The 14,325-nt window shown below is 40.4% G+C and overlaps 1 protein-coding gene across 2 annotated transcripts in view; it reads left to right on the plus strand.

Moving 5' to 3' along the window:
- Window positions 1–14,325, plus strand: part of LOC309691999 (contactin-associated protein-like 4) — a 125,382-nt gene that overhangs the window by 108,363 nt on the left and 2,694 nt on the right. For both annotated transcript variants that reach the window (XM_082510100.1, XM_082510099.1), the window contains exons 18-21: window positions 543–782; window positions 4,726–4,950; window positions 8,180–8,313; window positions 9,020–9,107. In XM_082510100.1, the coding sequence (XP_082366226.1) occupies window positions 543–782; window positions 4,726–4,950; window positions 8,180–8,313; window positions 9,020–9,107 (687 nt within the window). The remainder of the gene's footprint in view (window positions 1–542; window positions 783–4,725; window positions 4,951–8,179; window positions 8,314–9,019; window positions 9,108–14,325) is intronic.

Here is a 14,325-nt window from a genome sequence, read left to right on the forward strand (position 1 = left end):
CTCATAATGTGTAGGCGTTTTATAACTTTTGTTGCAGAAGGAAGTCAGAGCCACACAGAGGTTATCGATTTTGTGGAATGACAAGCCGCTTTGGCTGAACATTGACTGTGACAATAATACCCTGCCAATAACCGTCTATGAAAACAATAATAACTGTCAGGAATGGATGCAGCCAGCTTGGAACTGTAATTTTGCCCAGACCCTGTGTGAACTGCCTATATTCGAATGTTAATAGGAAAATGAAAGGAAGCAGGGATTCGTCCGCGCACACCAGATGGCTCAACAGCCAAGTAGTTAGTCCAACAGCGAGGACCAGTTTTAGGCTGTGTGACTGTGTCTGCCCTGCAGTGCAGACATGGTCTTGTGCCACAGTGGCAACTTATGGCTGTCAATCATAATTTACTGCTGAGAAGTATGAAAAACTATAGATCTGCAGTCTATAGGAACTAGTCTGTACTGCATAGAACTTACATTAAGAGGTTTGAGTCTGAGTAGGCAGAAAAAGAGCAATGGTGTATCAAGTGTTATTTCTTTCCTGGCAGGAGGCACTGCATCCAGACAGAAAGGCTTTTTGGGCTGTATCCGCTCTCTGCAGCTGAATGGCGTCACTCTGGACCTGGAGAAGAGAGCTAAGATCACGCCTGGAGTCCTACCTGGATGCCCAGGCCACTGCAGCAGCTATGGCTCGCTGTGCCAGAACGAGGGTCGCTGTGAGGAAAAAGCCAACGGTTTCTCCTGCGACTGTGGACAGTCGGCCTACACTGGAGCCTTCTGCCACAAAGGTACAGACACTCACACTGACAGTGGAGACTTTCTGCCACTGATTACACAGATCCATAGACTCAATTCATTGATGTTCTTTGTACAGACTGTTTATAAAAGACTTCTTGGCCTGAAAACCTAATGGCAAACCTGCCTTCTTTCATTTTTATTTGCATGTACGCCTGTGAGAAAATTGTGCTATGGACAGTGTTGGTCAAGTTACTTGAGAAAAGTAATAAGTAACTAATTACTGATTACTTCCCCCAAAAAGTAATCCCGTTACTTTACTGATTACTTATTTTCAAAAGTAATTAATTACTTAGTTACTTAGTTACTTTTTAAAAACACGATTTACAACCTGAATAGGTGATAAAGTGATAGATCCTTCAGCCCAATTCTGCTTTTTCTGCATAATCCATCATACAAAATGTAATCAAATGGAAAAGTCTCTTTTTAAAACTTGTTTTATTAGTTTTAATCTTTTAACTTTATGCATCAAGCAAAAATTAAATTATATGCAACATTCACTGACTGGAAGAAATTTGTTTAACATTTAAACCTATTTTCTGCACATTCCAGCACATAAAATAAAATATTTTTTGTGTTTACACTCAGTCTTTCAAATAAATGTCATTGTCATGAGACACTCTCGCAAGAAAATCACGGTTTTAGTACCGCAGTAACGCAGCGTGCTTACGGGAAAGTAACAGTAATCTAATTACCGTTTTTGGAATAGTAATCCCTTACTTTACTCGTTACTCAAAAAAAGTAATCGGATTACACACGTTACTGCCCATCTCTGGCTATGGATCACTTGATTTATGAGCTCAGTAAACACTGTATCACTTTATTGTCTTAATACCTTCTTTTAAGTCTTATAAAATACAGTATGATAATTATTTCATACATCATGGTATCCATTCGAGTCAAAAAAAGAAAAAGAAGAAGAGAGCAAGATCTCCTTTCGAGCTGGCCTACTTTTTGACTGATATAACACCACTGTAGCAGTGCGCAGTGACCGTCGCCGTCAAAGTCCTTGACAATTCAAGCTAGGATGTGCACATTCTCTGGCTCTGTGCCTTACTAAATATATTTTAAAAGCAAATGCAAGGCTTCCTTCTATATTTAACAGATTAAACAAAAGTATTAACGTGAACTTTATTCATAACTGCAGACCCAGAAATCTCAATCTCCAGCAGCCTCCAGACAAGAACGACTAATATTTTAAGATCACAAGCTGCAGCAGCAAACACCTCAGGGAGCCATGGTCTGATATCATAATGAAATTGAAAGGAAATCTCTAGAGTTGAAATTGGCTCCCTCCATATTTTTGTCCCTACTATTGCCTTGACAATTTCATTTTTTTTGTGCATAAGAGATGAAAGACTAATTCAGCATAAAATTCATTATAGGTTTGTGTCTAAGAAAGGCAGAGTACACTTTTAGATGCTGGATCTTTCATGAGATAAGGAATGAAAAAGAAATATTAGGGTGGTATTTGATCGCTTGAAGATAGTTATTCTGAAACACAGTTTTGTATTTTACAACCCTGCATAATATTCCTGTAATATTGAGAGACCTAGAAAGTGTCTGGTTCAGATCACAGTAAGCTGATTCTGTTCTTTTGGATGTAGTGTTGTCCAACATTTCATCACCTGTCCAAGGGTCGTCTTCTGACTCTCATATGTTTCTCCCACTGAAACGCTACGTCCAGAAAAATAGAATCAGCATTCTGGGATGATTGATATCTTGATTAAGGCTTTAATGGTAACATTTTATAAGTGCAAGAAAATATGTTTAGACACTTTTTCTTTTCTCTTTCTCTGTAATAAATGAACATCTTAGTACTTTATACATTTATATATTCCTGATGCTTTCATCACATTTTATAACACTTGTACCAACTTTTGAATGACTTTGAAAATCAAGAGTGATTTCCTTCTGTCTTAACAGCAGCTTATTATGTTTTTTTATGGCACTTTATTTTGACAGTTCAGTCTGTGCATCCTATAGAGCTGCTCTCCAAATAAAGGAAAAGAGATTTGCTGGCCAATTTCATATATCAGTCACAGGCATTACATTAGTGAAACTCTCAATGGAACAACATCTTCTTACGCTCACTGTTATAGTAAACATGGAAATAGAAGAAAGAAAGAAGAAAAAAGTATAAAACTTTGAATTAAAAGTTTGATTTATGCTTTGTCATTCATACACATAATGTTACACCAGAAAAGATCAGGACCATGTGTTGTCTTGTTACACTATTCAGGTTAATGAGTTTGACCTTTCCTAAAAGCAGTAGGGTAAGGGCAGCTAATATTAGCCTACAATCTGCTATGGCAGCGATCAGGGCACGCAGTGGAGAAACACTATATGCAGTGGAAGAGCTAAATGAAAACACAAACTCTGGTATTGGTAATGCTACGTTGCAACTTCTACTAGAGGACACAAACACACTGTCACGGTGTACAAGGTGGACTCACGCGCTGGACTCCGGGGATTGATGCACACAGGAGAATTAATTAATGAACAATGTCCAATGAGTGTATATACAAAAGGTACAGGGCAGTGCTATCTCCAAAGGTGTGGGGCAAAAGGTGAGAGGGGCAGGGCTCCGGGGGAAATCCAGGTGAACACTCTTGCCTCTCTCCAAACAATCCAAACATGAATCCACTCAAACACTCGTCGCTCAGGGAACACCAGGGAAAACAGTCCAGAGGGTCTGACTCTGCACACAAAGAAACACACAACTACATGGAAAAACATTTGCTAGACGCTCGACTTTCACTGACGCGATTCTCACAACGATCCAGCGAAGAATAGCCGTTGCTTCTTGGCTTAAATGCCATCAACACTGATGAGGCACAGGTGTTTCCTCCTCCGAGGGCGCGGGCCAAGGGCGTGAAGCCATAATGAGTTCCGCCCTGGCGAGAGAGAGAGAGAGAGAGAACTAGAGAGATAGAGAGAGAAATCAGCTGATCAGCGACCAGCTGACCCTCCAGGCCGTGACACACACTGTCCATACATTTGGACTGCACTTAGTTGTTGTTATAGGGGGTAATTAAAGCATATCAGGTCTGACATGCCTGTTAGAGAGAAGGAGCAAACAAGAGAAACTAAATAAAAACTTTTGGAAATTTGATATTTTATTTAGTTTCTCAAGTTTTCCATAAAAAAAATAATAAAAAACTTCAAGAAGGGGAGTGGAATAGAGCAGGTTTTAATTTGTGTGAGGCAAAGCACTCAGTGACCTATCTTAACCGTATGGACCACCGAAGAGGCATTAATATACAATATTATGCAAACAATCTCAACCTGCATTTCTTTATATACTGCTCAAAACACAAACTTAAAGGAAGACTTAGGAAATACATCAAATCTTGGTGGGGGGCAAAAAAAATCATGCCGATATTAAACAATGCTTGCCTTGCTTGCCCTGATAAAATGCCACAGGTAAAGTATGTTTTGCTGTTTAAACTGCTGATTAACTCGCAAAGCAACTTGTTGAGTTATTCATCAAAAAGTACTTACCTCCTTTGTTGTTCTCTACTTTGCTTTGTCTGGACTGTGTAGATAGGCAGTTTGAGAAGATACTGCAGAATCAGGGAGATCACAGAGAAGACCTTAAGCCAGATATTAAATTACATTTTCAGATACTGCAAAACTCAAAATTTACTAAAGTATTCAACCAGATGCTCATTAACATTTAATCAAAGCCACACTGTTTCCCTAATCTCAACCATTTGCTGCTTCGCTTTATCATATGAAGCTCAAGACGTCAACTCTGAATTTTTGCATCCATTTCGTCCACCTGGAGTTTTAAAAAATATTTTCTACTTTCTTCAGTTGATGTGATGCTTATCATCAAAACAGAATTTGCAAAGAGCATTAGTTGAATTTAGTCTTTAAACCAGCACATTCAGCTCCGACAGTGACACTTCTCACTAACTTCTTAACTCCCAGAGGTTTCAGCCACCTTTAAGTCAACAACATCCATCACCTACATCCTGAAGGAGCCCTTTGAACTAAGCAGGAACAGCAGTGGCTTGCCTTCATCCATCTACTCAGATATCACACTAAGAGGAGAAAACATCTCTCTGAGCTTCAGTACCAATCAGAGTCCTGCTCTTCTGCTCTATGTCAGCTCGTTCTACAGAGAGTACCTGATCCTGCTCATCAACAAAAATGGTGAGGACTCTCAGATAGCATTTTCTCTTGGCTGTCTTTTGTTGATAAATGATTGCGTCTTTTTAATTCTGCAACCTATTTTCTCATCTCATTGTTCCTGCAATTTGTTGAATTAAGCCTCTCCTCTCTCCTTTGCTTTCTCCTCCCTCTCTGTCTGTCCTATGCTGCTTTTTTCCAACAGAGCCTGACTAGTCGGGTTGGGTTTGAAAAAAAATATCTGGTGCAGATATAATAAAATGATCATTTATTTTTGAGAGGGGGGTCTTTTTTAAATTATTTATTTTTATTTCTTTGTTTTGTTTGTCGTGGTTGTTTTGTCATTGTATTCAAAGTAAGTAAACTGGAATAATAGGAAATACCAATCAGATTCAAAACTCCAAAGGGGCTGATTAAAATATCTGGATTTATCGTCTAAGCTACTGAAAATATCCTTTTTTGTTATGAATAGAGTTGTTGTTGCTTTGTAGACACAATATTGAAGCTTTTTAATGACACAAAGAAAGCAAGTTTAAATTAGCTGATCAAGCCAATATCAAGTATCTGAACTCTTGCTGAAGTATCCAATTAAATCCCAGGGAGAGTTTTATTTTGATTGTGCCAAAGCACAAATCAAAGCAATTTCCTAAAGGCCCCTTCTACTGCACAGGAAAAGAATTTCCCAGCTGACTCATTCACTGAAATCCTGCTCCAGACACTGCTCCAGCTATAAGTCTTTTTATTATAAATATATGGCTTTATGATAAGGGAATTAATCACTAATAGCCCATACTGAAAAAAAGTCAAAATGAGAGAAATAGCATAGAGTATCAAATTATATGTGTAGTACTAAAGAAATATTATTTCTTATCATTTCTGTTCATCTTTTAAGCCTGCAAGAATCTCAGAACATTCAAATTATATCCGCAGCCAAGGGATATAAATGTAACAGTGAAACATGATCAATTTTGTATCATGGAGTTTAATCTTAGATATAAAGATTGGCTCAGGGGGTTGGGAAGCGCATCTGTAACCGGAAGGTCGCCGGTTCCATCCCTGGGCTCTCTGTCCTGGTCGTTGTGTCCTTGGGCAAGACACTTTACCCTACTGCCTACTGGTGTTGGCCAGAGGGGCCGATGGCGCGATATGGCAGCCTTGCTTCTGTCAGTCTGCCCCAGGGCAGCTGTGGCTACAACTGTAGCTTGCCTCCACCAGTGTGTGAATGTGAGAGTGAATGAATAGTGGCATTGTAAAGCGCTTTGGGTGCCTTGAAAAGCGCTATATAAATCCAATCCATTATTATAAAGTGTTAATTCTTACAGTATTACGTGGTTTGTAGACGATCTATTAAAATATTCAGATATGTGGCTTGTTTTCTTCTTTGGTTTTATTAAACAATAGTTTCTTTCATCTACTACCCGAGCTAACCCGAGTTTTTGGCCTAATAACCCCAACCATATAGCAAGCAGGTCTGGCCCGGATCTGGTATCAAGCCGGCACTGCAGGCTGACTTCTGGCATGATACGTATGTCTTTCAGATATGGGCAAGGCCTGGCATAGATGGCACTGTCTATGTGATGGCATGACATTTCTGGTCAATTGTGGTTTGGTTTATGTGGCCCAGGCTCTTAGAAAACAGGTCTGGCCCAGATCTGGCATCAAGCTGGCACTTTTGACTGACCGGTGTCATGACAGGGTGTATGTCAACCAGATGTGGGCCATGTCTGGCAATGATGGTACTATTTATGTTCCTATTTTCCTATTTTACTTAGAAGACCCAAATGCCATGTTGCAATACTATACTGCTATGGTGGCCAACGTTTCAAATGCAGGTTTGACAGGTTTGTGAGTGTACACTTTATCCAAAACCTAGTGAGGGTTTACTTGCGTTTACTACTTGGTGGCTGTAGCTCAGGAGGTAGAGCAGGTCGTCTACTGATCAGAAGGTTAGTAGTTTGATCCCTGGTTCCTCCAGTCTGCATGTCAAGAGTATGCAGTTAGGAAGCACTCAGTTTAGAGAAAGTGGGTTAATGTGGCATGTTGTATAAAACACTTTGAGTAATCCGGGAGACTAGAAAAGCGCTATATAAGAGTCAGTCCATTCATTGTCAGAACAGAGTTTTGTCATGTTACCTTTGCATGTTCTGGCACATGTTGTTGTTACATGGCTTGATTAAGGTACACATTAGGCTGACATCTGGGGCCAGAGCGGAAATTGGTCTGGGCCAGCACAGGGCCAGCAGTGTGTCTGCAACTGGCCCGTGGCTGCACACAACTTACACATGGTCCACATACTGCAAAGAATGACGGCCCTTTGGTGGCCCAGATCAGGTTTGCCAGACGTAGTCCACACATGGGCCAGCGCAGGACCACCAGTGCGTCTGCAACTGGCCTTGTGCTGGCCCTCGTGTGGGCCACATCTGGCAAACCTGATCTGGGCCATCAAAGGGCCATCATGCTCTGCGGTATGTGGGCCATGTGTAAGCACATTGTGTGGGCCAGATCCGGGCCATACCAATTTTGCTATGTGGATAACATCCCATTAACCATATTGTGAATCAGGTGACTGTAGAACTCGACTCCTGCACGTCAACTTGTTTGTTTTCAAGTTTGAGAAAATTTGCAGTTGTATTGTCTGGTCAGATTATGAGTAGTTAGAGGAGGTGATGCAATGAGAGACCATCAATTTAGTCAGACATCTAACATTTATTATAGCAGTAGAATACAGTCAGATTTAGCTTCTGAGCTCACCACTTGCTGCGTTTATAATAAGGGAAGTCATGAGAAAAAGATTTACAAGTGTGGGCGAGGTGCAGCACTGCCTGCTGTTTCAACCCTTCAACACGATACATAGTAGGAGGGACACTAGCATGTTAGGAGGAGGATTTTGCAGGGATAGGATATGAAGAGAGTGCGGCATGTTGTGCATGTCTGACACAGTGCAGTTAAACTAATTTACTTGAACTTTATCACAGGCTTTGCTCCATTTGTGCCAACTGCAACTGTAACTGCAGACATGTTGAGGCCAAAGATTACCATTTAAAGAATAATACGGATTCATATTTTGCATTATTCCATGAATAGATCTACTTTGTTGTTTGTGGTCTTTAGTAACATTATATTTAACACATATCTAACACAGTTCTTGTCATCGTTTGAGAACACTTTGACCAAATGACCACTTTTGACTTTCTGACTGTTTTATTCTGTATCCATTCGACTACAATTGTACTGTTGCTTTGTGTTTGTGAAGACGAGCTGGAACTGAGGTACAAGCTGCACAGCGGCAGAGATGTGGAGACGCTGAGAAGCAGAGTCATAAACGTGGCTGATGGGCGCCTGCACACAGTGATTGTTAGGAGACTGGCAGATATCGTCTCTGTGCAGGTGAATACAAACACACGGGAGATTTTTCTTACTCTCTCTTACCGGTTTCTGCTGCTTCTGCAGACATAAGCAAGCTGGGCTGTTACCACCAAATGGAATGACACACAGGTTTTTCTTCCCCCAGAACTCCACCAACATTTAAGTCTAAGAGCTAAAGAGTACATGGTTTAATTAATCTGCTGCTCACACTACTTTAGCCGCTGGTGCTATAAGGAGTCTGCTGGCAGGCTCTGAGTGGAAGGGAAATATTGTGGGCTGATGCTTGCAGCTATTTCTTTAATTTAAAAACCAACCCTGACCACAAGGATGCTTTCGGAAGTAAAATAAAATATAATAAATGGCAGATTTCCTCTCTGTAGTCAAGCTATGACAACCACTCTGTTTTCTATCGCTCCACTTAAGTCTCAGCATTAGCAAATGTCTTATTGACAAATGAGACTAAAGCCCAAATGTCATTGTTTCCTAGCTTGTTTTTTTTAAATAGAGAGGATCTCTCTCAGACACGTTTACTACCTCAGTATTTTCCTGCTCAGCTGCTGTGAATCGCACAGTCACATTTCAGACTGCCTCTCATTAGAATATGCAGATCAGGCTCCAGGCTGAACATATAATCCTCACATGTTATGCTTTTTCCTTCACTGTGGCTCACATAGCCGTCGTCATTTAAACACTTGACATAAAAGTCTTTGCTTAATGTTGTTTTCAGATTGACCAGAACGCCAGAGAGGACTTGAACTTGACATCTGATGTGGAGTTCAACAGCATCAAATCACTCATACTGGGCAGAGTGGAGGGTGAGTGTGGCTATCTTAGGACATGCACCAGTACCGGCTCATTTGAATAACAGTACTGAGATGTTTGGCCTCATGTGGCAAAGTGGTGTTCTGGATCCTTGTGCTGTTCTCTGGTCATCATGTTGTCTGGAACAGAGGGAAAGCTGCTGCCCAAGCAACAGCTGTGACTCTGTGAAGCAAATCAAGCTAACATCCATATTCAGCTGGTCACTCTCTTGAAGAGATTAGAAAAGGACAGCACTCTGCGAAAGTCACTGCGATGTAGATGCATCTAAAAGTATGGTAGGTTAAGATAATTGTGTAAATGGCACTAGTGCAGAAGTTCAAAATATACCTGCATGTCTGTGCAGTTTTATCTGTGGTATCAGGGCGGTGAGTAACACAGTCTTTATATCTGTCTAGCTGAGCGAGGCTTCAGACAGCTGTAATCATAACAACTTCAGAAAAAGGTCCTTCACTTTGTATGGTAATGAGGAGAGAATGAAAAGAACAAATTACTTAGAAGATTGGAGTCAGCACCTTCAATTCAGCATAACAACCAAAAAAAATAATAAATCTAATCTGCTGTGGGTAGGGTCAAACTAAACCAGGAAGTCAGGAGGTGCCGTTCCCCCTATTCCTCTATGACAGAATGTTGTATTTCAGCATTGCTGCAGTAGTTGCACAGCTGATTTATCTGCAAGGAGTTCTCATTATGAAAGAAACACTTAAGTGAATTCCCTACGCTGTTTTTGAATAGCATCACTTGGGATTTTTCACTGCTGCTAGAACCTGTGGGCGTTAGAAAGGATTTTATATTGCTAAAATAGAAAATCACTGTTTCTCAAAATGTAGAGGTAGCACAGGGTAAAAGTGCTGCAACACCTCTTAACCTTTGAATTCAAGTGTTTTAAGTTCAAAAGCTACAGATGTAAAACATCAAGCTCCTAGTAATGCAGTGTCTTTACAAACATTTGTGGAAGGACTGGTTGTTATAAACAGCTCAATAAATCTGAGTGCTCTAATAATATGATGCCACCACCGAAACAAGTCAGTTTGTCAAAATTCTTCCCTCTACAATTAACTGTAAGTGCTGTTATTGCAAACTGGAAGCATTTAGAAATCATAGTAACTCAGCAATACAGTGGCAGACCATCTAAAGTAGCAGAACAGGGTCACCCCGTAAATAGTGCGTATTGCTGACTCAATAACTGCAGGGTCCAAACCTCCCCTGGCATTAACATCAGCACAAACAGTGTGCGCCAGGAGCTTCAGGGCATGGGTTTCCATTGCCAAACAGCTTCTTTAGGTGTAATGTGTAGAAGGCTCCGAAACAACCCAGTATCACAGAAAAATGTGTAAATGGCACGACATCCACCATCTCCATTCCACAGTTTGAATCTCCAAAGTATTAAATGGACATGCATGCAGGAATTGTATTGCTGCATGCAGAAGTTGCACACTAGCAGGGGTGAAAAAAAATTTAAAGCCAAGAGGCTGGTAGTGAACAAAAAACATATAAAGTGTATTCCAGGCTGCTTAGTCGCCAGAAAGCTAGGCGGCTAATGTGTGTAAGAATGTCTATTTAAACACTTTCCCTTGCTTCTGCATCCATGTCTATTTCATATCTATTTCATGCTTTGGACCGGCGTGTCTATTTTGCCATGATATCGAGTGGCCCAGTACTTTTATCCATTAGCCCTGGCCCTAAAGTACATGAGCCAAGGGATTAGCAACGCTTTCTGAAACCAGTTTTGACTCGTACATTTTTATTTTTTTTTTGCAAGATCAGGCCTCTCATTTCACTATTCCCTTATATATCTACGTGTAGGGTTTTTTTTTTCGATATTTTTGATGAAATAAGACAATGAGTGGGAGAGGAGGATAAATGGGATGAACATAAAATACATTTGCTTTCTGTGTTGTGTTGTGAATAAAATGTGATTAAATTACATTTTGTTTTAATTGACAATTTGCACAGTGTCCAAATTTTATAAAGCAATTGGGGCTGAATTTTGTTTTTGTCAGGAAGCTACTGAACTCCTTCCTGTACTTGGTTCACAAGTAAGAAACAGATATAAATTGATGCTGTTGCTGTTTTTAGGTCCTCCTTGTTACGTTTTTTAAAAAAAAATTATTCTTGACCCAGTCTGTGTTAGTATGTAACCCCACTGCCCCCATGCTGAGCCAGAGGACTCGGGCAGTCATATCAGTGTCAGAGAGGCAGCAAAATAGTTGATATACTGTCGCTCCCTGCCAGCCCTGTCATCCATCAGCCTAACTAATGGACCAAGAAAGAATGGAGAGATTCAGATGCTCACAGAAGGAGACAGAGACAGTGAAAGGAGGTGGAAGTAAAGTTTTTTTCAGTTCATATACTGTCAGGGTTTGGCTACATAAACACCTTTTGACTCTTTTTAGCATTTTGCACCCAAGGATTATTCATTGTGTAAGATTAGTATCAAAACTTTTGCCACATCAGCTGTAATTTTACTAATACATGTTGAGTTTGAGATGTTCAATTCCACATATTTTAATTTTTAATATATATTTTTATATATATTCTTTTTCTCACAAGAGGAGATGTTGTCTTCTTAATACATTAGGTGGTTAGACTTGTGAGCCTGCATGCTGTGTTAAAGAAATTAGTTTTCTTTCAAATACATCCATCATTCTACCACCACAGCTTTTCCTTTTATTTTTTTTCCTGTCCTCAGTCATACCTTGCTGACTCATGCATATATGCACATGACACAAGATACTTAAATCAAAGTCAATTTACGCTGAATTTAAAAACTCAACGCCTGATCAAATATGCAGCTGATAAACTGGCCTCTCCAACCAGGCCACTCTGCAGTGTCCCATTAATGTGGTGAAAAGTTGTTTCTCTCTGGTAATAACTTAGATGACTGCCAGTGATGTGCTGTGTAATCAAATTGCACTGCAGGAATAATTGTGGTTTGTACTGACATTTATAGCTGCTTAAGATTTTATTTAGCACCTGCTGCCACACATAGCGGGGATGTGACTGTATTAGAAAGTAAGACTCACTCCTTAAAGAGGTATGCACACGAGAAATAGGTACACTTTTTTTATGCTGGGCTGGACCCTGCTTTTGTCTTGAGAACTGTTCATATTGCCATGATAGCGTCTCACAGTTGCTGAAGATTGTTGACTACACATCCATGATGTGAATCTTTCATTACACTTAATCTTAAAGGTGGTCTATTGGATTAAGATCTGGTGACTGTGGAGGTCATTTGAGTGTAGTGAACTTACTGCCCAAGTTTAAGAAACCAGTTTGACGTGGTTTAAGCTTCGTGATATGTTGCATTATTATTTTGGAAGTAACCATTAAAAGGGCACACTGTGGTCACAAGGTTCAAGGTTCAAGGTTCTTTATTATTTGTCACATGCATAGTTATACAAGTATAACACACAGTGAAATGTAGCCTGACACGCTCCTCGACATGTGCAAAAATTGGGGGGGGTGTAGAGGAAGAACATTATATATATATATACATACATATAGTATATACACTGGGTGAATGTGCAGTAGTAGCAGCAAGCAGGTGAATTCTGTACATTAATATGAATAGATATCTGACTATTTTACAGGATAGACAATATAAACATATTTAAAATTAAAGGAATTGAAATGTACATTGTTCCTTGGTTTAGTGTCTGGAAGAGTCCTGTCTCAGTCAATTATAGATGATGTGAGAGGGCGGGTGTGTGTGTTTAGGGCACGGATGGCTTGGGGATAGAAGCTCCTCTTGAGTCTCTCTGTCCTTGCCCGGAAGATGCGGAACCTTCTACCAGATTGCAGAAGTTGGAACAGTTTGTTGCCAGGATGGGACGGGTCCTTCAGTATCTGCGCTGCTCTAGTCCGGCATCTCCTGGTGTAGGTGTCCTGAAGCGGGGATGGAGACAGTTAGCAAAGGGATGGATGGAGACAGTTAGCAAAAGTACTCAGGTTTGCTGTGGTATTTAAATGATGCTCAGCTGCCCAAAAATGCTCAGCTGCCCAAAAATATGACACCATTACACCACCAGCAGTCTGAATTGTTGATGTAAGGCATGTCGTTTCATGTTGTTACTCCAAACTGTGACCCTACCATCTGAATGTTGCAGCAGAAATCGAGAATCACACCAGGCAATCTTCTATTGTCCAATTTTGGTGAGCCTGTGCAAATTGTAGCTTCTGTTTCCTGTTCTTAGGTGACTGGAGTGGCAGCTTGTGTGGTCTTCTGCTTTTGTAGCCAATTTGCTTCTAAGTTTGACCTGTTGTGCATTGACAGAGCTCTTCTGGATATCTTGCTTGTAACAAGTGGTTATTTGAGTTACTGTTGGCTTCCTGTCAGCTTGCAAGAGTCTAGCCATTCTCTTCTCACCTCTGAGGCATTTTCACTCCAGCAAACCACCGCTCACTGGATATGTTCCCTTTTTTTCAGGCCATTCTCTGTAAACCCCAGAAGTGTTACAAATCCCAATAATACCATCAGATCAGCAGAAATACTGAAATACTTAGACCAGCCTCGTCAGGCACCAAGAACCGTGCCACGTTCAAAGTCACTTAAATTGCCACTATTTTGTGCAGATGCAGCACGACAGACACAACATAATTTGTGTGGCTTTGATGCTGGATGCTATGATTTATGCCCCATCTCAAAAAACACAGCCTTTTGATGCCATGTCAAAAAAGAGAAACATGCAGGATAAATGCTGAATGATCATTTAAGAAAAAACCAAACATGGAATTAAAACAAGCAGAAACAGACGAGGTGCTATTATTAAGAAAAGGAGTAAGGGTGTGTGAGTGGATGAGTGAACAGTGCTGAGGTCGAATTATCATGAGACTCAAAACCATGAAACATGTTGAAGAACAGCACTCAAAGGTGTGAGGAAGAGTGGGGTTTATATAGGAAACGCTGGGCTCAGGTGTCTCCAACTAGCCTGATCTGCTATCCTGCCCCACTCATACGCTATGCTGGAAGTAGAAAAGAAATAGAGCAGTGACAAAGGCAAGCAGACCATCACAGCCCTTTGACGTTTATTTTTTCTTTAAAGTTTGCTTCACTTTCCCAACCTTTTGATACTGTCATCATATTGCTGTTGATGTGTACGAATACTGTATAACTGTATAACTCTGTTAAAGCAATCAAAGACTTTGAACATAATGAGTGGTTGTTCATTGTCGTCAAAGTCGAGGTTTTATTTATCTGCCCCCTTTTCCCTC

Source organism: Aulonocara stuartgranti (genome assembly GCF_965226115.1).
Source record: "Aulonocara stuartgranti genome assembly, chromosome: 17".
In the NCBI taxonomy this organism is placed as follows: domain Eukaryota; kingdom Metazoa; phylum Chordata; class Actinopteri; order Cichliformes; family Cichlidae; genus Aulonocara; species Aulonocara stuartgranti.